Below are 24,937 nucleotides of genomic sequence, written 5' to 3'. Positions count from 1 at the left end.
CCTGTGGCAATGATAACCTCCCTTGCCCAAACGTGGCAATGCAAAGGCAAATGCTGTGGCTAAGCTCTGTGACAAATGGGAAACACACCTAAGTAGAGGCTAGAGAACACAAGTGCCATCAGAGAGGCTTTCAGATACCTCATCTGGAAGACAATAAATGACAGTTACAGTCCATGAGAAGGTCACTGTAACACAGCCCTGCAAAATAGCTAATTAGAAAACCCTTTAAAGAGTGAACTAAGAACAATCAGAACTTATGTCATTTTCCATTCAGAATTCAAATTCTGAAATCCTCTTTGTTCTTAAAGCAATATTATTAATTCTTCCCGGGCCCCCATCTGCATTATGTCAAATTTTCAGCAAAGGCAATTAAGATATATTTTAATTATTTCTCTCCAAACTCTCTCATCAGTGAGGAAAACGATGAGCCTGCCTTAGAGCAGCCTCCATATTAACTTGCGGCTTAGTAAATGGGCTCATTAAAAGTGGGTTTATTACAAGCAAATTAATAAAAGAGTGTACCCATCCAGATTACCCTGAGTAAAGTCAGTGATTCATTTACCCAGTCCTGGCTGTTACACTTCTGATCCTCTCCAAGTCCTAAATCTGAAACCAGGGCTAAGACGACAGCACCTGCTAGCCAACAGGTGATGCCTGGCACTGGTGGCTGAACTCAGCTCAACAAAGACAGCCTTCTTGCCTCTGGGGGTTGCTTTTCTGCCTTACATTAGGGGATCCTTGTATATTTTATTCCTGATGCTGAAATTTTTGTTTAAAGAACACTTTACTCTTAAGAGGACTGCTCAGTAAGGAAGACTGTGGAGCTTGAAGGCACAAATGAGATAATGGAATAAATTAAGCAAAGTTCAATCTGCTGGAGAAAGTGTTATGGAGCTGGCCAACGTCACCATGCTCAAGGAAAGGCAACTGCTCTCAACTCCTGGGGCAGAACTAATTCTGCTCTGCTTCACCCTGAAGTTAATGCACTGACTGTTCTTTAACACATTACGGCTTTAGTAGCCTTTTTGTTAGCTGCCACGAGATCATAAATAACTTGATCTAGATGTTAGCAGCAGGCTAAGAGAGATCAGAGACAAGATAACTGGGAAATACATCTGCCATCAACATAGGGTTCTGGCAAGCCTCAATCCATGGACAGCATAACAATGTGGATCATTTTGCTGCTGTATTTTAAAACTTCAGGCAGCATGATCATTACTAGAGCACCGAAAGAAACAACACCTGCACCCACACACCCTTTGTACCCACACACCCTTACCTTTAATGCTTCTTCTGGGACCTTGTGTTGAATTTGCTCCAGGACATACATGTTTGAATGTACAGAACTTGTTAAGGAAACACCAAAGGAATCGGATGCAGAGAGAAATCAAGTGTTCAGTCACAAAGAAAACATCATAAAATAACAACAAGAAGTGCTGAAAGCTGCCTCAGTTGCATAGCAAGACAGTCTTTGCTGTGTGTATTTTGCAATAGAGAGTACAACTGTATTTTCTGTCAGAACCCAACTGGAGAGTGGCATGCAACAAGAGCAGTGAAGGAGCTCAGGGGAGCACAAGCAGCTCGGTACAGAATGAGGGAGCAAACAGAGCCCTGGCTCAGCTTGCACCCTGCTCCCAGCTCCCCACCCAAAGCATCCTGGCCAAGACAGAGCAGGTTCGCATAGTCAGAACAAGGCAAGGCCTTTCAGTCACTGCTGTTTCCTGGATGAAAAGTAAATCAGGTCATGAGCTGCTGTGACCTCTACAGAAGGGAAGCATTCAACATGTCTGAACCTAGGCAATAATCCCCAGCTACACTATACAAAGAAAAAAAAAAAAAAGCAGAAAGGAAGCATCTGGCCGTGCCATCACAAACAACTCAATCAGGACAGCACAGCACAAAAAGGATGAAAGCGGAAAGATGGGGAATGTTAAACTAAAAATAAACCAAGAGATACTGGCAGAGCATGGAGACTCCATGCAGTCTGTGAGTGAAGCTGTAAATGGAAAAAGAGACAGCTCTTATGCAATAGAGTGCAGCTGACTTGGAGGCCATGGGAAATGCTGCCATCACCACTGAGCTGAACACAGTCAACACAGAAAGCGCTGCTAAGAAGCACAGCACCACAGCAGCAAAGGAGAGGAAGAGACTTTAACGGCTATAGCAATCATGCTGAAAAAGAGCCAAGTCTAAAACCCACATCCCCAAAAGCTTTCCAGTTGAGGGTAATAAATTTTACAATTCATAAATGCAATCATTCATTTCACGTGAATAGCCATGTAAGGGCTGCAGGACTAAGCACTTAACTGAGCTGCTTAATGCTCAGAATTACTTTCTATAAAAAGTTTAAACCTGTATCACAGCCACTAAGATATGACCTCGGGGTCTAAAAAAATCTTTGTTTCCACCAGATCCAGGATTGCACATACATCTGTTTAAGCATCCCTGTTGCAAATGTTGCAGCTGAAAACTGAGGTACCTGTAGCCTGGCAAGAGCACAACAAAGGCTCAGCCTTCCCTTGCGGGTTCTGCTGGGCTCCAGCAAGGTCTGGAGTATTTCAAGGGCTAAAGCGCAGCCAGGCACACATACTTTATCACGGATACAACGAAAGACACAAGAATGTGGCCTTGGGGTCAAGGATGCACAAGAGTTTTCCAATCAAACCTTTTTTTTCCCCCCACACGTCTCTTTTCTCAGAAATGTCTGGGCTGTTTTAACCAAAGTTCTCTCACAAAAGCAAGCAAGAAACCTAGAGAAGATGCTGCTTCATAATTCATCTTGAGTGGGTTAAGTTTGACAGTTAGAAGGAACAGAAAAGGAGTGTATTCCAAAAAAAATGATTTGATAATGCTAAGAGAAGGCAGCAGTAGGGCTCTCTACTTCTGTTGATCTACAGCAGTCAAACAGCCACATCAGAATTCAGCCACATCAGGGAGCGCAGCCAGACTGAGCCACATCCCCAAGGAAAGGGATGAAGGTAAAGGCAGACACCAGCAGAATTTGTGCCTCTGTAAAAAAAACAGTAACAGCAGCCTGGCCTTCCCCAACAGAGGTGACATCTGCTATTGCTAAAGAGAGTTTCACTCTTGCATTTTGTGGCACAGCAATTTGCAGAGGCAAGCTTCAACTGACAGAGCTAAGGTCTATCTGCGGGCTCCCAGAGCTAAATGCAAAGACCTACAAAGTGTCTGCAAGCAAGCAGTTGGGTGCAAAGAATGATGACTTAAAAAAGTTAGTTTTTACAAAAGCATAGGAAACATGCCTGCTCCCAGGCTTTTGCCAGCTACAGATACCACTCAGAGATCTCAAATGAAAAAGAAAAAAAAAAAAACCACCCTTCCTTTGACAGAGACCTCCTCAGACACTACTGTCAGTGCAGTGCCTGCTTCGAAGTCCACTGGAGGCAGCAGGCATCCTGATTAATATGTTCTGAATCAGGTCCGTGGTGGAGAAACAAAAGCTGATGAGCCATCCAAAGGCTGCGGGAGGCAAAACAAACACCCTTAGTCATTAGCCACAATTAGCACGTTTAACTCTCCACGCAATGAACAGCACAAAACACATCTTCAGAGAGGAAGGATATCATAGCCAAAGCGAATGACGTCATTCAGCTTCAGGGTGATGTACTTCTGGTCGGGAATCCTCACATCATTGACGAATGTCTGCAGAGAGGAAGCACAGGTGTGGTTTTTGACCCAGGGTATGTGCCCATCTGCTGAGGGGCACTGCACATGCTCAGGGTGCACCTCAGCCCTGCGAGGAGCTCAGCTCCCTGCAAACCACCAGCATGGAGCTCCCATGGGCAGGTCTGAGCACCCCAAATGTGCTTCAAAGCCAGGTACTCTTCCCACCAACTGCAAATGAAGTTTTAGCCCCTGACCTGAAGATGTAAATGAGGTGCCTGAAGTCAGGAACCTTGGGTGCTCTTGGGTCTTCTCCTCCCTTCCCAACCAGCAAGGGCAGTAAATACAGGAGAGAAGCTGCCATAGCTTTTCCAACAAACTACTGAGCTGTGAATGAGCTCTCCATCAAATATCAAACAAGACTTGTGCCAGCCCCCTGGTCATTTATCAAAGCCTATCACACAGGAAAGGGAAATGGAAACACATAGACGAGCAGGTATTTAAGTGGAATCACCGTGGTATCTGAGGCCCTGCTGTCCAAGACACCATTTATCAGTACAACAGGCCTGTCACTCAAGAGATGCACTTGCTCATTTTTTTCTGTGCTACAGACAGTTAGCTTAGGCCTGAAGAAACTGAATTATCCTTGTAAAGGTGCAAAAAAATGTGCTTCACAGCTGAGAACAAACATCTCAGATGCCTGCACTCTGAGGGGACCCCATAAGGAACAATTCTTACAGAACAGTAGATCAAGAACTCACAGATATCTTCCACAGATGAGCCTGTGTGCTTTTGTAATAACCCAGGCCAAATAAAAATAACTCAGGAACTCAAGTGAAGCAGCACCAGCATGCTGGTGGGGCTCAGGCACTCAGCAGCTGCAGACCCCAGGAGTTACCTGATCTTGCAGCAGGGCAGTGACCTGGCCTCACAGGCCTGGTGAGTCCCTGTAGCTTCACTACAACGTCAGCTAAGCTTTAAGAGTCAAAATTATGCTAGAAAACGTACTGACACACTTTCATCATCGAGGCATGGTTTTCTTTTTTTTTTTTTTTTTTTTTTACTTTCTCACCTTGGCCAACTCAAACACACACTGTAAAACCAAGCAGTAACCAGAGGGAAAAATAAATGCTAGAGCAGGAAGCTGGAACACAGGAGGAGACAGCCCCCAGCTTCCTGGCAACTGCCAGAAGACCCGGGGAAGAGGCCTATAATTTCAGAATAAAAGCAATGAAGCTGGTTAAAAGACAGGCAATTCCTATTTGCATGGAAGAAACTTCCACAGCAGACAGATCTAGAACAAAAATAATTATTTACTGGATTTTCTGCAAAAGAAGGGTCTGCCAGAAAATCCATTTTGATTGTTACCTGGGCACTTAAATAACCCCAGCAAACTGCTTACTGCAGACAGAAATGTTATCTTCAAAAATCAAAAGACACAAAGGCTGCAGAATCAGCTGCCTGAACATCATAATAAAACAAAAATTTTAAAAAAAATCTGATAATATTATGAACTATATTGCCTGAAGTCATTTAATGCATTGTTGAAAAGGAGTAAAATAAACACAAAATAAAAGCAAATGCTGAAAACTGAATTAAAATTGAAGTCCCCCAGAAGAAACTTGACTTTCCGCCGAAAGTAAAGTTGACATGAAAATTACCAACTATGGACCTATTTACTTCACACAGAGTAAACAGAGTTGGCCACAACAGCCTTCTCCAATGAAGTCTGTTGGACCAGCTGCAGAAGACAGGCATCGCTCTCACTGCCTTCAATCCACCTCTATAAGTGTAAGTCTATTACCAAAATGCTGTAAATTCTTATTCATGAGCCTATGAAGAAAGAAGAGAAGCTGCAACAGGAACCTCCCCTTTCTGCAAGCAGGATTTTTGAGCTATTCTTTAATCACAGGTTGTAAAGCAAGGATCCAGGCAGAGCCCACAGTACTTAGCAGAAATACTGACATTTCAGCAGGGCTCTCTGCCTTCAGCTATTAGGCTGAGAAGGATTATCACTCACTCTAGCTGTAGCCAGATGCCAGAGGAGGCAGAAAGGTTGATGTCTGCTTCAGTCACAGTTTTTGTACAAGTTTCTGGGTTTGTCTGGTGTTCTTGTGGCAGTGATGGTGGAGAGCTCCTGTTTCTAAGCTGAAAACAGTGGCTGCAGTAAAACTTCTACAGCAAACACAGCCCTGTGAATCTAGCTGAGGCCTACTCCACAAGAAGATCCACTGGTGTGTAGCAACAGCCAAAGAGAGGCCTGCATGATATGAGGACAGTTTTAACTCTCACAGTGTATTAAATAATCACAGAATTCAGGCAAATTCAGGCAAATTCTGGCAAAGCCTCACCAAGCTGCCTAACACAACTGCCTGAGTCAGGGTCACAACAAGGATTAAAACTGAGGCAGGCTCTGCTCTTGTTCTGGGCTCACATTTTTCCTCAGTCTTAACACAAATCAAAACGGGTGAAATACCAATCTTTATTATCAAAAATAGCTGGTTTTAAATAGTTTCTCCCCAAAGAAATTAAATGGCTCATCATCCCATAAATCACTCCACACATTGACAACAGAACTGCTAAAGGTCACCCTGCTCATGCTGAACAGCTGCTCCAGCTTCACCAGTTCAATGTTAACATCCCCAAAATGAGACAGAAAAGAGCAGGAAATAAATTCAAAGAGGCTCTATGGTTTTGCGAATGCTAGAGTTCTGCAAGGGCACCAACAAGGAAAAAAAAAAAAGAAAACCACCAGGATTAATTTATCAGAGCTTTCCTCTTCTAAGATGAGATGCTGCATGACCTCCATCTCAGGCCTTTCAAATAATTATATACATTTAGGTTAATTTATGCCAATGGCTTGAGTAACCCAAGAAGGTCTAGCAGTAGCTGGACATATAATGCTTACAGACTCAGCATCATGTGCTGGCCTCCATTAACTCATAGGTTTGCTACTTACCCCATTTAAGCTCCCGAGATCCTTCACCCAGTGCTCATCTTTCTCCTTGTCATAGTTGATTACAGCATGCTGCTTATCGACACTGCGGGACTGGCAATGAAAGCACAGTGAATGGGAGAGCGGTCAGCTATAAGAGACACTGCTATTCACAACATTTATACGTTAGACTAACCTGATATGGAATGAGGGGAGAGAAAACAGGAAAAATTAAATATTATTGTTACTATGAATAATCAAAGAATACAGTTAAAGCTTCTAAACAGTCTGCTGAAGACAATGCAATATTTACATGAAAAAAATATTATGGAAAGCTATGTCAGCATTTCAGTGAGTTGTATCAATACATGCTGAAAACAAAACCAGTCAAATTAAAGGTCTGGGGGGCAGGATCTGATCCACTGCGAACTGGAAGAGCTCCATTTCCATAAGCTGATGCTGGTGTCCTCACCACTTAGGGACTTTCTATTTGGAAGGATTTCTTCCTTATTTTCAAAGGGAAAAAGTATTTTCTTGAGTTCAAGCCAAACTCATTTCCAATGCATACTGTTCCCAGAATCACATGCTGGAGTTGATTTAAACTCTAGGATGTTTTCCAGCTTAGAGGAAGGTTAGGTAACTGAGGATGAAAAAGCAGCTCTACAAAATTTAAATGTTAAGCCTGCTTTGAGGATACTGATCCGGACAGCAATTTTGTCCCAGCAGCTCTATCCCAACACACATTACCAAACGTCTCATCTTCACCACAGAGCATGACACTTCAGGAGAAATACTGTCAGACTGTTTCAAGGCAGAATTGTTCAAGAAAAACCTCTGAAAGGTTTTGAAATATGGCACAGGTGCTGTAGCTATGAGCCAGGCTCTGGAGCCACTCAATCCATCAGCAGGCGCATGCATTACCAAAATCTCCCTGAATCTCAGTGCAGGGCAAGGCATGCTGCCCCAGCAGGGAGCCCAGCCAGACTGAGCACACCTTCCTCCTCCTGGGCACCAACCAACAAGCTCTTGCTGAAAAATAAGTCCTTCCCTTTTCCCAAGCATGAACAGGCTGGTTTCCTAAGCACCGCTCTCACTAAGCCATTACCCATTTCCTTACAGGCAAGCAGAGGCAAAGACTATTTCAGGAGAATTCCTTGATGAAAACAGAGGCTTTATCCTTACAAACTTAACTATCTGCAGGACTTCCTTCTTCCCAAGGACTACCACACACAAGTGTGCCACCTGCACAGCACAGATGCATGCACAAGGCATCCCCGTGTCCCTCAGCAACCCAGTACTGTGGGTGGCTATCACAGTCCCCAGTGGGATGGGAAGGAGAGCCAACTAACTGGTGTAGCAGTTTGCTTTAGCTTTTTACAGCATTCATTTAAAAATTAACAGAATTTAAAGGCAGAACAAACCCTTTAGCCTCCCTCCAAGGACTGGATGTCTTCTGCCCAAAGAATTCAGACAAAAAATTAAGGCAGATTTTATCTCGCACCAAGTCACAAGCCATTAAAAAAAATACAGGGTTTACTTGAGGGAAGCAGCTGTCTCCTAAAAATTTGGTCTGCCCTGGACCTGACCCTGCTGTAAGTGAGCTCGGCCTTTGGACTGCTGCATTGTACAACAGCTGACTACAGCCACTCCCGGTCCCAAACCAGACAAGGATCAACCCAGAGGGCAGAGATGTATTCCAGCACCATGATATTCCCCTACATAAAAGCAGAGGTCACCAATGGGACCTATTTATGCCAGAATTTCCCATCCTCCACTGAAGTTTTAGCTGCCTTCAAAACAGCCCTTTGCAAAAGCAGTCACAGTGATATACTGTATCTGACCCGCAGTCTTGAAACTTCTCAGTATCCCTTTAAAGAGCATATTAGAAACATGGCAAAGTGTTACACAGCTCACAGTCCTGTGAAATTTCATGACGTTTGGTTTTTTTTCTTTTTCAGAGAAGAATTTTTTCAGTTTTGCTTATGTTAGAGCAGCAAACATCACAAGAACTGGCAGCAGAAGTTCCTAAGGGCCCGTCTCCAAGGAAACTCAACCTAAAATAACTGAAGTTGCACCGTATTTATTTTGATGCAACTTGCCAAAGGTCACTCCTGAGAACCAAGGTGTGGTTTATTTCAACATCAGTCACACTCAACATGAGCTGTTCTTTCTTGCAGTGACAGCAGCTGCCCGGAGGCTGATAGTGCTTTTGTTCTCGGAGAAGAGCAGAATCATCTCTGATGATGATGAACGCCTCAATCCCACTTCCCAGCAAAGCCTCGCCACATTCCACACTGGCAACAGATGAGAGACAGAACAGACCTTCTGAAGTCACTTCAGCTCAGTAAGCCAGCAGCTTCCAATGAACGAACATTTGAATCACAGAAGGTGAGTTAGGAAACCAGAGTCTGCACATTATACAGCAGCCCATGGGTGCAGACCACTTCCCAGAGGTCTGCAACACAACCGAGAAGATTTCAGGCTTCTATAAGCTCAAAAACTGCAATTGACTGAATGCCAGGCACACGAAGCCTCAGTTTAAAAGCACATATTTACAGGATAGTAAAGTTATCAAAATCTCAGATGAGACTGAGGGGGGGAAAGGAGGCAGGGAAGGAAGGTCTGCTGCTAGGCACAAGTGATCTGGAGGCAAGAAGTAAGGCTACAGGCAGAGAGAGAGCATGAAGGAGGGCCATGGCCTTCTCACCGTGTCCCAGCATCAATCCTATTAGCAAATAAGAACAACTCTTGGGAAAACACAGAGTATGCTTTTCTGGTTAACAACATCTACACTTCTCTGAAGGGAAAACAGACACTGATTTGTTACCACGCTGAACTCATGCAGCGTTTGCATTTCCAGACATTCAAATCACTTCCTAATGTAAGGCTCTCTTGCTTCTCCCACATAATGCCTACAACGCACTGTTTTAAATATCTCATAGATGAAATGCATGTGTTGCACGTATCTGAAGACAGAGGTATTTTAGAGTTGCCCTTTCTTCCAAGAAGACATTAAAGAGGAGCTATCTCCAATACCAGATAGGAAGAGCATCTCCTGGTCTGCCAGTCTCAAATCTGGACCAAAACCTTGCATCAGTCCCCATCAGACACGCAGCCAGCAGCCTGCTTGTGATTCTCATAACTGCACACAGCAGGTCAGCAAAGGCTCCTGCTTAGCATAGAAGCAGCAAAAGCAGCTTTCCAAATACACAGGAGTCTCCACAGAAGCAAACGTCACATCATTTGTGTGTGCTGCAAACAACAGATGATGGACAGCACTGTGTTTGAGGAAGGGTCTGACGTATGGAGCATGACATGCAGGGCAAAGCAAGAACCTGCAGAGACACCAAGCAAAACGCACACGGAAACGAGACCTGCTAAGGAAGGCAGGAGGAAAAAATAGAGTGAGACAGCCTGCATTTCCCCACAGGGTTGGGGAGCAGACACAGCTCAGCTGTCTATGCAGATACAGATGCTGTTTTTTTTCCCCAGTAGAATTACTATGGGCAAAAGCCTACTGCTCAGGGTTGAGATTTGGACCTCAGCCCTGCCAGTGCTGCGAGGCATCATGGTGTTGGAGATAAAATAAACAAACAAGAGCAGTTTCCCTGTTCCTAACCACAGTCTGTCGTGCACGTCTGGCATAGGATAACTGCAGCATTCTGGTGGCAGCATGCAATAAACACTTGCTTGAATACTTTCCACAGTGAACAGGTTACAGCTCTGCCAGCGATGTGCTCTGCACAAGCGTCCCAGTAAGGAAATACAAACCTCTCCCAGTGCCCCACTTTAGAAAGAAGAGAGGCAGAGCCAACAGCAAACAAATGACAACAAAATAACCCGGCACACTGGCCTGAAACATGGCTTTTGCTCCTCAAAAGTAAAATCCCGGTATCTTTAAATGATAGCTGTAAACACTGGGTCTCCCTCTTCCATTGCTATGCGTTTCATGGAGTTCTGCATACTGGCCACTTCAGTACTTTTCCAGGGTATGTGTCAGTGATTTGTGAATGCTCCATCCTGCCTCAGGCTGGCTGCAAACAAGATGTCCTTGCAGAAGGCAGACCGATTGCTTCCAGGGACACGGGCTGGCTTCTGCATGACTCCACACAAGTACACAGACCTCTCTTCAGCATGTGCAGCCACCCTTATTCTGGAGCTGAACACATTACAGCTTCTGAGCTGCAGGTTCCTGCCACTAGCTTTGCTGCAGCTAAGGTTGTGGATCTGTGCAGTGGATCTGTTGCAGGGCCAGGGCCTGAATATTCATGCAAAAATAAGGCACTGAACAAAAGAAAGAAATCCCCCAGGAAAATGAAACCGTAATCCCCACAGCTTGGCAAAGGGATTTGGAGGCTGGCACAGTTTCCATAACAATTTAACCCGTTATTCTGGGCTAGAATCAGGTTTTGCTTGCTAGTTCCTTTCTAGAAGCGGAGCACAGGGTTCAAGAGATCCAAGGGCTGGTCCTGACCTGAGGCAGGAAGCATGCAGCCCACAGATGGGTTGCCTTCCCTCCACTTTGCAGGGCCACACAGGAGGCACGGGCAAGCAAGCAACAGCTCTGGTGTGAGAGAGAAGCCTTTACATTTTCAGTACAGCTGCATAATGCAGTCTGGATCAAGACTGTGGTCAGCTCTAGACATGGACAGGGTCCCCTGGAGGGACAAACCCTCCCTCCAGTTCCTTGTAGCCCTCCTGCCTTTTATGTCACAGGGAAGCAACGATCTCCCCTCATGGTTTGCTGGTCCTGCCATGCTTGACTGCCCTACACTGCATCCCCTCACTTGGCACGGCCCTCCCATCAATTCCACATTAAGAGTAAACAACGGGAGAGGCAAGAACCAAAGAGCAACAGGTCTGGAATTGCCACAGCTGTTGCCCAGCACCTGGAAGAACTGCTGAGCAGAAATCTGAGGCTTCCCATGGTCACATCCTTTCCCTTCTGCCTTCAAGACACCTCCCTTCTTTGTGGCACCTCAGGGATGAATGCTTCAGAACCATCGCAATTCCCAACACCAAGGGACACACAGGTGCTGGTTGACACCTTCCAGATAACTGCACAGCCCTGTCCTGACTGCGGCTTCCTCCTCCACCCCTGAGCCTCCAGAAGGGAGGTTGGGACACCAGGCCTGAGGTCTCCTATCACTCCCAGAGAGAGCTTCCAGTACAGAAAATACCTCTGTGATGGAAGGATCTGGCTTCTGCACAGCAGCGCATTCACCCAGAAGCATCAGAAAAACACCTACTGAGTTCACACCACCTGCTTCCTCCCAGCATAGACAAGCTATGCTGCATCTATTCACACTTGCTTATGTAAATGATTATCAAGCTACATCAGAGAGACATTGTGTTATCAAATACAGCCTGGGGAAGGCAGGACACGTCAGGTCAATGAAGCCTTAATTCAACTACTAGTCACACACACACAGAGCTCATAACTACACTGTGTTATTTGCAGAATGCTCCATGCACTTTGTGTATTGAGCACAGGACAGCTGTTGTAGGGGTAAAACTACTGGATAATGGCAGAGGAACAGATTGTACCTTCATGCCTATGTGTACTGGACAGAAGCAGGATCATGCAGACAGCCTTCACACTGGACGTCCTAACTGCTCTGCAGTTATAAACACTTGACGTAGCAGCCATAGGAATGTTCTTTCCATGCCTAGGATGCTTGTGATTGCCTCGATTTTTACCAAAACAAGCTAAAAAAAGGAAAACATCTATTCAAGCAGCATCAAGTTAGCATTTATGGCATTTGCCAGAAGAACAGCCTTGTGGTAGGGGCTCGTGAACTGAACTGACTGATAGTACAAGCAGCCTGTGATTCTCCATATGGACCAGTGACAGATACTTGGCTGGTGGCTTCTACAGCTATTTGCTGACACCAGAGCAACAGCAAGCCTCGAGCCCACCTCAGGCCCAAGGGAGATGCTGCTCCCCAACTTCATACAGCTATGCCCACCTTCCTCACACTGAGCTGCTTGTGCCCTATGTTCACCACACCCTGTGGCTTCCCCTCTCTATGCTCCTCCTCTATGCATGCACACAAACCTTCTTGTTGTACCTGCTCAGTCCAGTCTTAATCTGTCAGCTAGCTGTTGTAAAATAGAAACCCACTGATCAAAATGAGCAAAGAGCCAGCAATTAGCTCCCTGAAACATAAAACTGTAGGAAGTTCAGCAAGTACAAGCTTTCTCGAGAGCTGCTTTGACCACAGCCCAAGTCAGGACACTGGGCTAGAGGCACCCTGATCCAATCTAATCTAGGGCAGCTGCTCTCACATAGAAGAATGACTTAGGCTGGAAGGGACCCTGAAACCCACCCACCTCCAATCCCCTGCTGTGGGCTGGTTGCCCCCCACCAGTTCAGGCTGCCCAGGGCCCCATCCAGCCGCCCAGCCTTGGGCACCTCCAAGGATGGGGCACCCACAGCTCTCTGGGCAGCAGTGCCATTTCTTCATTATACCTAATCTAAATCTTCCCTCTTTAAGTTTAAAGCAATTCCCTCTCGTCCTATCACTATGAGGCCATGTAAAAAGTTAGTTCTGCTCCTCATAAGCTCCCTTCAAAAACTGGAAGGCTGAAATGAGGTGTCCCCAGAGCTTTCTCTTTTCCAGGATTAACAAGCCCAGCTCTCTCAACCTTTCTTCACAGGAGAGGTGTTCCAGATCTCTGGTTATTTTTGTGGCCCTCCAGACTGGCTCTAACAGCTCTGCATCCTTCTTCTCCAGGTCCCAGGCCTGGATGCAGTACTCAAGATGGGGCCAAACAAGGGCAGAGCAGAGGGGGACAACCCCTCCCTCATTCTGCTGCTACCCCTCTTTCAATGCAGCCCAGGTATTGACCTCCCAGGTAGCAAGAGCAAACGTTGCCTCATGTCCAGCATTTTGTCCATCAGGACCCCAAAGTCCTTCTTTGCAGGGCTGCTCACCATGAGTTCTTCCCCCAGTCTGTACACCTGCCTGTGATTGCCCTGAACCAAGTGTAACACCTTGAACCTGTCCTTACTGAACCTCATTTGGTTCATGTGGGGCCACTTTTCAAGCCTGTTCTGGGCTCTCTGGATAGCATCCCTTTCTTCTGTTGCGTCAACTGCACCACTCAGCTCGGAGTCACCAGTGAAGCTGCTGAGAGTACACTCGATACATACCACTGTGTCATTCATAATGATGTTGAAGATCACTGGTCCCAGGACAGACCCCTGGGGGATGCCACTCATGACTGGCCTCCACCTGGACACAGAGCTGCTGACCACATAAATATCAGCCTTGTGCATCCCTGAACCTAGCCCAACCTGTCCTCCAACCCATAACCTCACTAACCTCACTCCCAGATGAAACATAACTAAAAACAACAGTCTTTAAGCTGTTCACGTGCAGTCAGTGGGGACTTCAACCTTGTTCAGAGGTCTGCAACTCAGCCAAACACATTCAGGTTATTGATGAGAAAACCCATCACCACTGACCTGGGGATTCCCTCATGAAAAACATCACTCCCATCTCTGCAGCACAAGAACTTCGAAGAACAGGTTAAATATACTTCTAAATATACATGAAGAAAGCAGCATTTTCCTCAGACCCATTCTCTGAGAAGACTGAAGAAGGGAGCTGATCTATTCCAGAATACTCTGCCTAAAGCAGATACCTGGAACATAGACTTGCACCTTAAACAGCTAGAAAGTTTAGCAAAGTTGTAAGCAACTGAAAGCAGAGGTTCATAATAGGAAGTGCCAAGCTGTCCTAACTGACAGGCAGGACAAAGGCCACAGCTGAAACAGCAGCATCACACCATCTGTACCTACTCCTGCTGGAGTACAAACTGATACTGTGCAGGACAAGAGTGTGCCCAACTGCTGCTGTATAGGGAGGTAAAAAACACAACAGAACACTGCTTAAATGTTTTCCTTTCTCATTTTTTCCAATAACCATCTCACTTTTTAAATAACAACGGGGAAAATCATGACGCTGTTCTCCTCTTCATTAAATATTTGACATTTTTCCTAAATGTAAATGTGCTTTGTTTAGGGGTGGAGGAGAAGGTTTCAATGGTTAAACAAAAACTTTGCACTACATAAACATTTTGCTAATGCAAGCAAATAACCGTGGCATTAAGCAAATGATCAAAGCTGATAAAGCTGGCAATTATATTACATGAAAAATGCAGTGGGGGAGGGAGTTACTTCATTCTACATTGTCAAAAAAAACCACCACCACAACAAACCACCACCACAACTCTTTCTTTTAGGAGAAAAAAAAAAAAGGAAATAAAAAAGAAAGCATTAAACATTTTCAGAGCATTACTTCCCATCTTCACTAAGCTTTATGAAGAACCTGCTAGTGCAAATTAGCAAAGGTTGGTATTTCCACACTCTCACTGTTGGTTGACTTATCCAAGGGGAGCAAATGGGATCCTAAAAGGCATCAAGTGATGACCTTCAGAAAGAGAGCAGGATGAAGCCCTTGACTATGCGTAACAACAATGTGCATGCCAAAGCACACTACGTGGCACTGTCTCCATGCATTAACATTCAAACCCAATGTAAATCTCACATTTACTTATACAAGGATCTTTACAGTGCGGAGAAAACCTTTACAATATTTCTAATCCTCTTAGTAGGTATAGAGGATTTCAAGGCAGATTGTTCCCCCGTTATCAAATCTACTTAATTTTAAGCTTGAAGACCATGGTTTTCTTTATCTCTTTGTTAACTAGAAAGCAAATGCAGTACCTGTAAACTCAGGTGAAACTAAGGCTTGATTGTTTGGTGACAAAGACATCATTTTTTGCCGTTTAGGGATCTGAGACCTTAAAGTAACTTTGCCAAGAAACTTCAAAAGACATTCCTGAAACAGTAAGACGAGAAAGGCAAGACTGCAAGATCTTCAGGACAAGGAGAGCTTATCTCTTGTGTTGCATGTTGGAGCCCTGTTGAATGCACAAGGTCTCAGCAGGGGACCACAGACCATATCACAATGAAATCACTAAGCAGAAATAATCTTCGAGATGAAAAACAGCGCACAGATCATCCAGCCCCCCTCCTAGACAATGCCAGTCTGTTCTCAACTGTGCACGTGGGAGCAGTGAGTGCCCATATCTTGAAGTCTATATTCAAGATAACCATGCAGTGAACACACAATTTCGGTGACATCACCAGAGGAATATGACAGTTACACTGCCACAAGAGCTCTGTCCATCTGCTCCAATAACCTCCCAGCTCCTTAAGCTTCCCCCAGGACAACCAATTGTGCCAACCTGCACGACGATTCTGTGACATGGACAGTCACAGTAGGGAAAAAGCCTATCTTTAGACCTCGTCCTCCATCTGCTCACACACAACTTTGCTTGGATATCAAGAGTACACTTGAGTCTCCGTGCTGCCCTGCATCTTACTACAGTCATGTCAGCTGGAGCCCAAGAAAGCTCTGGAAAACATCTTTATAAGCAAATGGCTAGGAAAATTATGTGCTGTTCAAAATGAGACCAATCATGTGATCTGAGAAAAAGCTGTATTACTCAAGACAGTAAACTAATATGTTTTTAAAGGATCAGATATAATTCAACCCGTGAACATAAACAGCTGGCTTTTACTGACAACCCAGAGCCTTCATTCCAGCAAAATAGTAGAAACACCTCTTACAAAAATCTCCTCTGCTACCTCCCACCACCTGCCAGCCCCTAAACACAACTACATCCTTCTCACTGTTACTGCTGGCTCCTCCAAGAATCCCAATTCATTTACTTTGTAGAGAAGAGCATGACAAATTTATAGCATCACAAGGTTGCCAGTCCACACGCAACGTTAACAAGCCAGTTTAGACTTTTAAAGCAGCATTAAATACTCCATGAGGTATGGGGAACTTCACAGTCCGTGCTGTCCAGTTAACCCCGTAAATAACCAGAGAAATAAGCAGCACATTTTCACAATCAGTGATATTTGGGTAATGTCAGACTGCACAGCTCAAGAACTGTGATTCTCAATGTGTGCAGCCCTGGCTGTAAAGAAAACTCAAATACCTTCATAGGGTACTAAATTAAGGGACACCCAGAAGCTCAGGCTATTTTTGAATAGTAAGGCCACCGTATACATTTTTTCCCTTTAAGTCACAAGAGAATACAGCCATCAGGTTTTTGAGCAAACGAAGACTTACAGAAAACATTAAGACATTTTAAATGTCTCACCTGTCAGACATGGAAAAATGAAATAAAAGACAGTGTGATTCATAGGAAAACCCAAACAAACGATCTGCTGTCAAACCAGAGTATGCTTCAAACTCTGACACACCGAATGGCAAAGCCATTTCCTTCACTGCCAGCCAGCAGAGCAGCACAGATACTGCAAGCTCTCCTTTTGTGGACACTAACATTTTATTAGTCAGACAACACCTTAACAAACAACTGCCTTCCAAGTACAGCTCATACAGTAAGAACTTCTGTCCCCTCAGCAGACCTCCTGCTAACATATCATACAAAATCTGCACAGTAGCTACAAATGCAGCCTGCCTGGAAGGACGTCAGCAAAGCACTTAGGAAATAGCTGTTACTGGGTTATCAGTGAAAGCTACCTACAGGGAAGGGAGGCCCGTTGTGCAGGAAGCTCCCTTATGTTGACACTAGCAGTCACACAAGCTTTACAGATGATCCACAGGATCTTCTGCCACCTCTGTGAAGGGGCAAAAGGGGGACAGACAGGTGCAACCAAACTTCTTCTGCACTCCAAGTATTCATGCACAAGTCTAACAGAAATACCAATTTAATTGTGAGCTTCTACAAAGTCCTGAGCTAAGCTGCTTCTGTCAAAAGCTCTTCGCAGGATTCCAGCTCCATTTATTTGGGGTGACGTCCATTACATTGTGCTGTCAAACATCAGACCACAGTCAACACTTCAGGCACGTTGGACTCAGTCCAGCAAGGAGACACGCTTGCATGGAAAGCACTACGACAAGCTGCAAGCTTGCCCAAGTAACACAATTACTTTGGGAGCAAGAGGACAATGCCTTAGTCAGCCCACCAAAATAGCCAGCATTCCTCTGCTAGAGATCAGCACTTCCTACCATGATAAACGTTAATAAACAAGTAAACCAACCAACCAAGAGATACAAGCTCTGAAATTTCATCAAACTTCCAGTAATGGGGAAAACAGGGAAAAGCACCCTGCTCCCCTCCAAATCACATGCCACAAAACCCAGTAATTTAATCACTTGCAGATCAGGACAGAGCGGTATGTCTTTGCTTACTACTTCTGTTGCATCAAGACAGTTAATCTGTTCGACGTGATTAATCTCCAACCAGCACAGCTCCTATCTGTATGATCCTGGGTGCTCCTATCCACCATCCATCTGATGACAGAGCTGTTTGAAAGAAGCCTCACTTGCACTTTCATGAATATATGAGCTCTTCATGGGAACCACATACTCAACATAAAAGCGTGTTTTAGAAGATGTCATTTGAAGAAAGCACAGAGTATCTCTACAGACCCCCAGCATTACATCTTCTGCATCATCTAAAGACAGTAGGAAAGCCACATTACCTGGAGCATCAGTTCACAGTCATCTCTGCCAACAAATATCATCTCCCTTGGGAGCCGATGGCGAATGCCAGTGCTGCTCACCAAGAACCACGAAGTCACACTCATTTTGGCGCTTGGCACTTAATCTTCACGCATCCTAAACACACAGAAAAGAGGAACACATAGTGAGCTGCTACTAAAGTATGGAAGAACATTAATGCACAGCTGCAGTTTCCAAATTGTCCTGAGCCACAGGAGCCAATGTGGCTGCCTGCAACCTGTGTTTGCATTAATTTTTTTGTGGCCACAAACAGTGGTGAAGCATGCATCCCATGTGCCACTGGTAGGAGCCACTGCTCTGCAGCCCTGGACATATTCCCACAGCAAAGTAAGGCTGAGCAAGGGATTGCAAAGATAAAATACGCAGCTGAATCCAACCACTGAAATACCAAAATATGGCTTTAGAAAAACATCCAAAACTTCTCCAAAACATTTTCTGGCAGTTAGCAACTCATTGCGCACAAAGCGCAGCTCGTGCTTCTCCATCCTGCAAGACCTGGGCCAAAACATCAGGACGATGACATAACCAGCCTCCACAGCAGACTCCCAGTTGCAGCGACAGCGGTGCTGAGAGCAGAACAGCCTCTTTATTGCTCATCCCACTTCCACACAGACAAGCCGGGAACCCACAATCGATTCCTCCCTTCTCACAGGAGCTGATAAAAGTGCTACCAATGGGTAGGAATCACAAGCTGCAATTCCCACCGGAGGAAGGCAGCATCCCCTTTCCAGGATGGATGGGGAAGAGGCAGCTCTCACCCGGGGGGGGGGAAGGGGGGAAGCGGCGTGCGGCACTTCTCGGGAGCGCAAAGCCACACCTGTTTGTTGTCGCTGCTACAGGCCGGCAGCGCAGAGCACAGCCCTGCTGCCTCTCCTCCTCGCTCTCCCGCAGTATCGCATTTTCCTCTCTTCTCTCCGCCTGAAGAAAGAAGAAAAAACAGCGCAGGTCAGGGCATCTTCTCCTCTTCTTTCCCTAGACCGAAGCTGCGTTTCCCAGTGCAGCTGGGAGCTGGGCTGGGTCTCCCCTCCCCGCAGCGTGGGGCAGGGCTACCCCTCGGCACAGAGCAGACGGAGAGAGATGGATGCTGCCGGGCGGCTCCGCATCCATACGCTGCTCCTGGCGGCGCGGATCCGGGCGCTTCGCCCCCGCGGCCCGGCCACGCACCTGGGGCGGACGGCCCCGCTCCCTCCCCGCGGCCCCGGCCGGGCCCGAGCGCTCAGGGAGGAGCCGTGCGGGCCGCCAACAGCGGCGGAGCTCGGCCCCAGGTGCAGCGCGGAGCCCCCCCGCGGGCCGGGCCCGGCCCTTTGTCTGCGCGGCGCGGCCTCCCCCCGGCCCCGCGCCCTCCCGCCGGGGGAGCCGCCCGCAGCCCTACCTGCTCCGGCCCTGGGCGCGGGGACAGGCCGGGCGCCGCGCCCCGCAGCCGGCTGTACCCGCCCGCTCCCGGCGCCCGCCCCGCCCCGCCCCGCGCACGGCAGGTTCCCGACGTCAGGAGGCGGCCCCAGCGGCCCGGCCGCGCCCGCTTTCCCCCCGCCGCGGCTCCGCAGCTCTAGGCCACGCGGCCTCCTCCTCAGCGAGCCCCGGCAGCCCCGGCCCTTCCGTCCCGAAGCCCTCCGGTGCGCGTCAGTCTGCCCGCCCCACCGCCAGCCCTTCCGCCCCCATTCTGCACCAGGTTCCTTTGCGGGCCAGGTAACCAGGAAATCAGTGAAGGGCTCCACGTGTGAAGAGCGAGAACCACTTTTTTTTTTTCTTTTTTTCTTTTTTTTTCTTTTCCCGGCTCAGAGGAAAACTGAGTATCGTGATAATGGATGCGGCTGGTTCCTAATGCAAATAGTTTTCAAAGGTTCCTTTCTCTCCAGCAGCAGTCAGTGGGACTGGAAACAGCAACAGCCACACGCTGGCTCTGTCTCCAGCTAGCACAGGCTGCTAACGAACATATAAAGGTGTCAAGATCATAGCAATACTTGCCCAGTCTTACCTTCCAGGCAAAAGAGACTTCTTTGCATTTACGTATTGCATGTTTAATTCTGAATATCACTTAAGCAGTCACCTGCAGGAGCTTCCCCAGATGGCTTCAATGCTGTCTTCCAAACGTTTTGTCTCAACGTCTGATTACATGGAAACTGTAGGTCCCGTGCATGGTCCTGGATGGAGCCAGGAGTTGGGCTGGACAGTCCTTGTGGGTCCCTTCCAACTCGATGCTCTGAGATCCTATGATTCCATGGCACGCAGCGTCCCTCCATGGACTTGCTCCATGGACAGCAGTAGGACCAATCCTCTGGAAACAGCAGCAGGAAGGGTGAAGCGAGCAACAGCAGGAGCAGGAGGGAGTTAGGATCACCTCCCTCCTCTTTCTAAAGAGCAGTAGGACTTCATTATTGTTTAATGACTGGTATTATTGCCTTCTTTAATCAACATTTGAGCTCTTCTCTGGCAAATACATCTTGCCCAGGGGGTGACTTTAAGGTGTGATTATCTTCAAAGGCCTAAAAGCTGGCTGAGGCTGCAGCATTTGTATTTTATTGGAGCGTTCCTGCTATCTCCTTGCAGAGGAGCAACACGCCATGCCTTGCTGTTCTCTGCATCCCTTGGGTGCCAGGCAGGAGGACAGGCTGAGCAGTGGTCACTTCTAGGCCATTTTAAAGGCTTTTTGCATTGAGCTCTGTCATAAACTGATGTAAATCCTTTATAAATAAAAGCAGACTTCCTCTTGTTTTCTGTGTTGTCCTGCTGTTGAGTCATGTCTTCTTACTGATTTAACTGAGCTGTAGTTTAGGGTTTTGTAAATACTTTTCACTTCTCTCTGAACTACATCCAGAGGTGCTGCTCTATCAGCCAATCCATAGAACAGCTCTGTGCAGCTATAAGGAGGTAGGATAATTTACTTCTTTATACAAGCCTGCCATCTAGGCAAATCTTTGCTATAAGTTACTATAAAAAGGTTAGTGATTGCCTTACTTCCTCTTTAAGCTTGGTTTAGCCAATACACGTGTATTTATCTGAGCAGCCAGTACTTCACTATTTATAGAGAAGAAAAATAGTCCCACGTGTCTTCTGACCTGATTGAAGACACGGTTTAGGCCAATGCGTTAGGCCTGGCTGAATGCTGTGTTACAGCCTCCTCATTTTATTCCAGTGATCTAGAGGGAATTAAAATATAATAAGGGCAGTCTTCCCTTCTTTCTTCACTGCTCCTAAAATAGCATATGGGCATTGGGGGCTGCAGAACAGCATCGTGCTTCACCATCATCTTTAAATCCCATCCGAAAGAGTGCATCTGTGGGAAGGAGAAGCTGTTGCTTCTTTGCTTTTTCACTTTTTTTTTCCCCACTGGAACAAATTCTATTGGCAGCCTTTGCAACACGTGCACTGACCTAGTTGACACGACAGGCTCACCAAACACACAACTGCCTTTGGAAGCATGATGCTAGTACGTAGTTTCCTTAAAACCACCTCTGGTTTTCTCAGTGTGACAGATCAGGACAGACACAACTCAAGAACGATATATTTGAGGAAGAGATGAGGAAGAGTCTGGCTGACTGGGAGGGGAGTTTCAAGGAGAAAATGTTGGTAGGAAAGAAAGACTGTAAAGAGGAGAAAATACAGAGGATACATTGAAAATGAAGTTAAGTGATGGCAAGTGTTGAGGGTGGTTGAGTACAGGATACACTGAGTATCCTGCACAGGGGCAGAACTGGGCTAAGTGGCACACTGCATGTGTGTGCCAAATCCAGCAGTTCCCATTCAGGTGTATTGGCTGTTTTAAACATTCTCCTGCCATCAGTATTACAGAGCTTTCAGCCCTATTCTCTAAACAGTGGGGAACATTACTTACATTCAACAATTAAAATGCCCCTGCTCTGACCTCATCAGTCCGTAGGGCCAGACTGCCTCCAGTTGCAGTGGGGAAACGTGTACTGCTGCAGGGCAGTGAGGCAGCCACCCAGGCATGCAAGGAGAAGGGAAGGCTTAGGAAAGTCCTGGAGAAGTTAGATGCAGCAGCAGCATAGTGCAGCCTGTGTTTGCAACAGGTGGTGCTTTTCATGCAAATCTCTACATTACTCTAGAGCAGTCACCTTCAACTCCAAGGGGCATGCCTGTGGCTGTATGAACCTGCACAACCCAAGTTGCAGGAGGTTCATTGTACTGTACATTGTGCAGGTGCAGAGTAAGGAGCAGTCCCTGTCCCAAAGCTTTGGCTCATATTCCCAGTGAACAAAGAGAAGGAAGGTGAGATAAAATGTCTACCAAAAGAATAACAGTGGGTCACAGGCCTGTTGGAAAGCCAGTCTTCTGTATCCAGAGCTGCTGAATCTGGATACAAATACCATCTTTTTTACTGAAATATCTTTTGTCTGGCACTGTGAGCCCATGGTTATCATGGCTTGGACCAGAACGACTTTAGCTCCCTACTTCAAAACAAAGATCCTGCCACTCCCAAAGGAGCTGAATTAGATCAGGCTCTTTCTGCCAGGTTCTGATGTAAGGGGAGACTTGACAGAGTCTCCAAACATGAAGCATCTTGCTGTGTCTTGCTGCAGAAAAGGCTTCTGTTCCAGGCTGATCATATCCTGATCCAGACACACCATGCAGATTCCCCCTAGAATGGCAGTTTTCATTGTGAATAGGATAAGTGAAAGAAAAAATAGTACTGGTCAGATACTCACATGGTGGTTAGCTTGTAAGTAGAGATGTAAGGATTTCTGGGGGAACTCTGCCTGAGGAACCCATCACACGCTGCCTGAAATCAGGTACACGCAGTAGCATGCACATACGTTCACAGGCACGTGTAGAGCTTGTGAATTCCCAGCTGCTTTGCATCAAAGGCACTGCAGAAGGAGTCATCAGGCACTGTTCCGCAGGATTATTTCATTTGCTCTTCACTACCTTACTTGAGATGCATCAGGAAGGGTTCAGAAGTAGGTCACACAGGCTTCCTTAACGCTCTTCTTCACTCTGATGATTTCTGCTCCCATGTGATGACTTTCTATCCCAGAAAGCAAAAAACTGCAGCAAGGCCAGATCTTCAGGCCCTGCTGCAGGGAGCTGGATGTGCTCCTGCTCCACACTTGCAGCGTTCTCCCTCTGGACCAGAATTCCTGTTTTCATTTTTAATGCCAGCTGCAAAGATTTGTGGACTTTTGGAAGAGGCCAAAGGAGGTCTGAACCCGTGTCCTTCATGCAGCAAATGGTGCTAATGCCTGCCAACAGAGAGTGCAGGATTGGGCCCTTCCTGTAGGGATTAGGACCAATACCTTTCATCACTAATTCTGAGTATATCTGAGCCTGAGCTGGTTCACCACAGAATGCAGATCATCTCCCTTCTGAACATGCACTTTGCAAACCATCCACCTTCTGAATATGTGCTTTTAAGTGTCATTTTGAATGTCTTTGCCTTGATTTTTCTTGTTTATTTCTGATTGATTGATTTATCTTTTAATTGCAAGGTATTTGTCAGCGCATGGATGTTTATCTTCCATTTAGTAATGCTGGTGTAACACTGTTGCTGAATCTTGATTCCTATCAGCAAGAGCAAAGCAATTCTGCTCCTCCTCTCTAAGTATCAATCTTTCGCCCTGCCAAATGTATTGGTTGTGTCGTTTGCCAACATTCCCTTCTTCTGTGCAGCCAACAACAGGCCGCGGTGCTGCCCAGTCAACTGGAAGACAATGGCACCATTCATGTGTACGGTTATTCACTTGGACAAATGTTTGCAGAGATACAGTCTGACTGGGTCAGACCTCTTGTTTGAGCACTTCTAAAGGATGGAATTTTACAACACTAATGTTTTTAATTCATTTATTAAAGAGATGTAGAGGCAGATTCTTAGCAGGAGCATAGTAGTATCGCTCAAAATGGCTTCACTTTGGCTTCCTTGCTTTTTACCAGCTTGAGAGCTTTTCCTGTATTTCTTCACCCACAGCATAGTCTCAACTACCAACATGACATTTACTTTTAGCACAGTGGAATTTACTGAAATAAAACCTTCTATGCATTAACACTTCTTTCCATTATGTGCAGTATGGCCTTCTCTAGTCATCCAGTTTTATTCCCCCACCGCGCCACAGAAATTATTTTATTTTTATTATGTAGCTTAAATCATAGAGCGATGTTCAATTTACGACCGTCGTAACTCGAGTCAGGGGGCCAAGAAGAAATATCAGTGCAATAAAAGAGTGGAGCTGGTAGAGTGTGAGCACTGTCAGAACGTCTCATCTAGGATTCGTGCGATATAAAACTTTATCGAAAGACTTAAAGCATATGCTTAAGTGATCTTATGTTTGGCATTTTTAATTAGTGAAAGCTCAGCAATGAAGACGTCGTGCTGCCTGATGAGATTAGGTCAGATGATACATGGCTGTGTGGTGTGGCATCTTAAATAGGAACCACCTTATGGCAAGTCAGAGCTGTTTCGATGTCACATTTAAAGAAATTGCTTCTCGGGGAAAGTTGATTGGTTTCATAAGAGAAGCAGCAGGGTATTGAGGATTCCTGTGTGGGAGAATGGGGACAATGGGCAGCCTCAGACCGTCTCCATTTCAGTTTCTTTTCTTTCATTCATTCAATTAATGAATGTGCATACTTGTTACGAGAAAGGTTCTGTGCATCTTTGAACAGAAAAACGACTTTAGGTGGCCTGAGGAACCCAGTGCAGCACATATGGCCAGGAAGCTGTACTTTGCCCTCCAAAACATGAGCAAATTCCCTCTCCTGTTCCTCTGTGGTTTTGATTATAATGGTAAGGCATGAACTTTTGGTTGAATATCATAGATGCAAGTTTTCCTTAATCAGTTTTGCTCCAGTGCCT

The 24,937-nt window shown here is 46.1% G+C and overlaps 1 protein-coding gene across 6 annotated transcripts in view; it reads right to left on the bottom strand.

The window, feature by feature from the left end:
- Nucleotides 1-19,574, bottom strand: part of CEP170B (centrosomal protein 170B) — a 55,326-nt gene extending 35,752 nt beyond the window's left edge. For 5 of the 6 annotated variants that reach the window (XM_015287858.4, XM_015287859.4, XM_015287864.4 and 2 more), the window contains exons 1-6: nt 19,505-19,574; nt 18,950-19,050; nt 18,093-18,228; nt 6,584-6,673; nt 3,585-3,663; nt 1,280-1,338 (exon numbers count right to left, since the gene is read on the bottom strand). In XM_015287858.4, coding sequence (XP_015143344.2) covers nt 1,280-1,338; nt 3,585-3,663; nt 6,584-6,673; nt 18,093-18,197 — 333 coding nt within the window. In that variant the 5' untranslated portion in view covers nt 18,198-18,228; nt 18,950-19,050; nt 19,505-19,574. Of the gene's footprint in view, nt 1-1,279; nt 1,339-3,584; nt 3,664-6,583; nt 6,674-18,092; nt 18,229-18,949; nt 19,051-19,296 lie in introns of all 6 variants that reach the window. The other variant, XM_046941948.1, reaches the window with a different exon arrangement.
- Between the last annotated feature and the right edge of the window lie 5,363 nt (nt 19,575-24,937).

Source organism: Gallus gallus, chromosome 5 (genome assembly GCF_016699485.2).
Source record: "Gallus gallus isolate bGalGal1 chromosome 5, bGalGal1.mat.broiler.GRCg7b, whole genome shotgun sequence".
NCBI lineage: Eukaryota > Metazoa > Chordata > Aves > Galliformes > Phasianidae > Gallus > Gallus gallus.
This window is presented reverse-complemented; position numbering and strand designations above follow the sequence as displayed.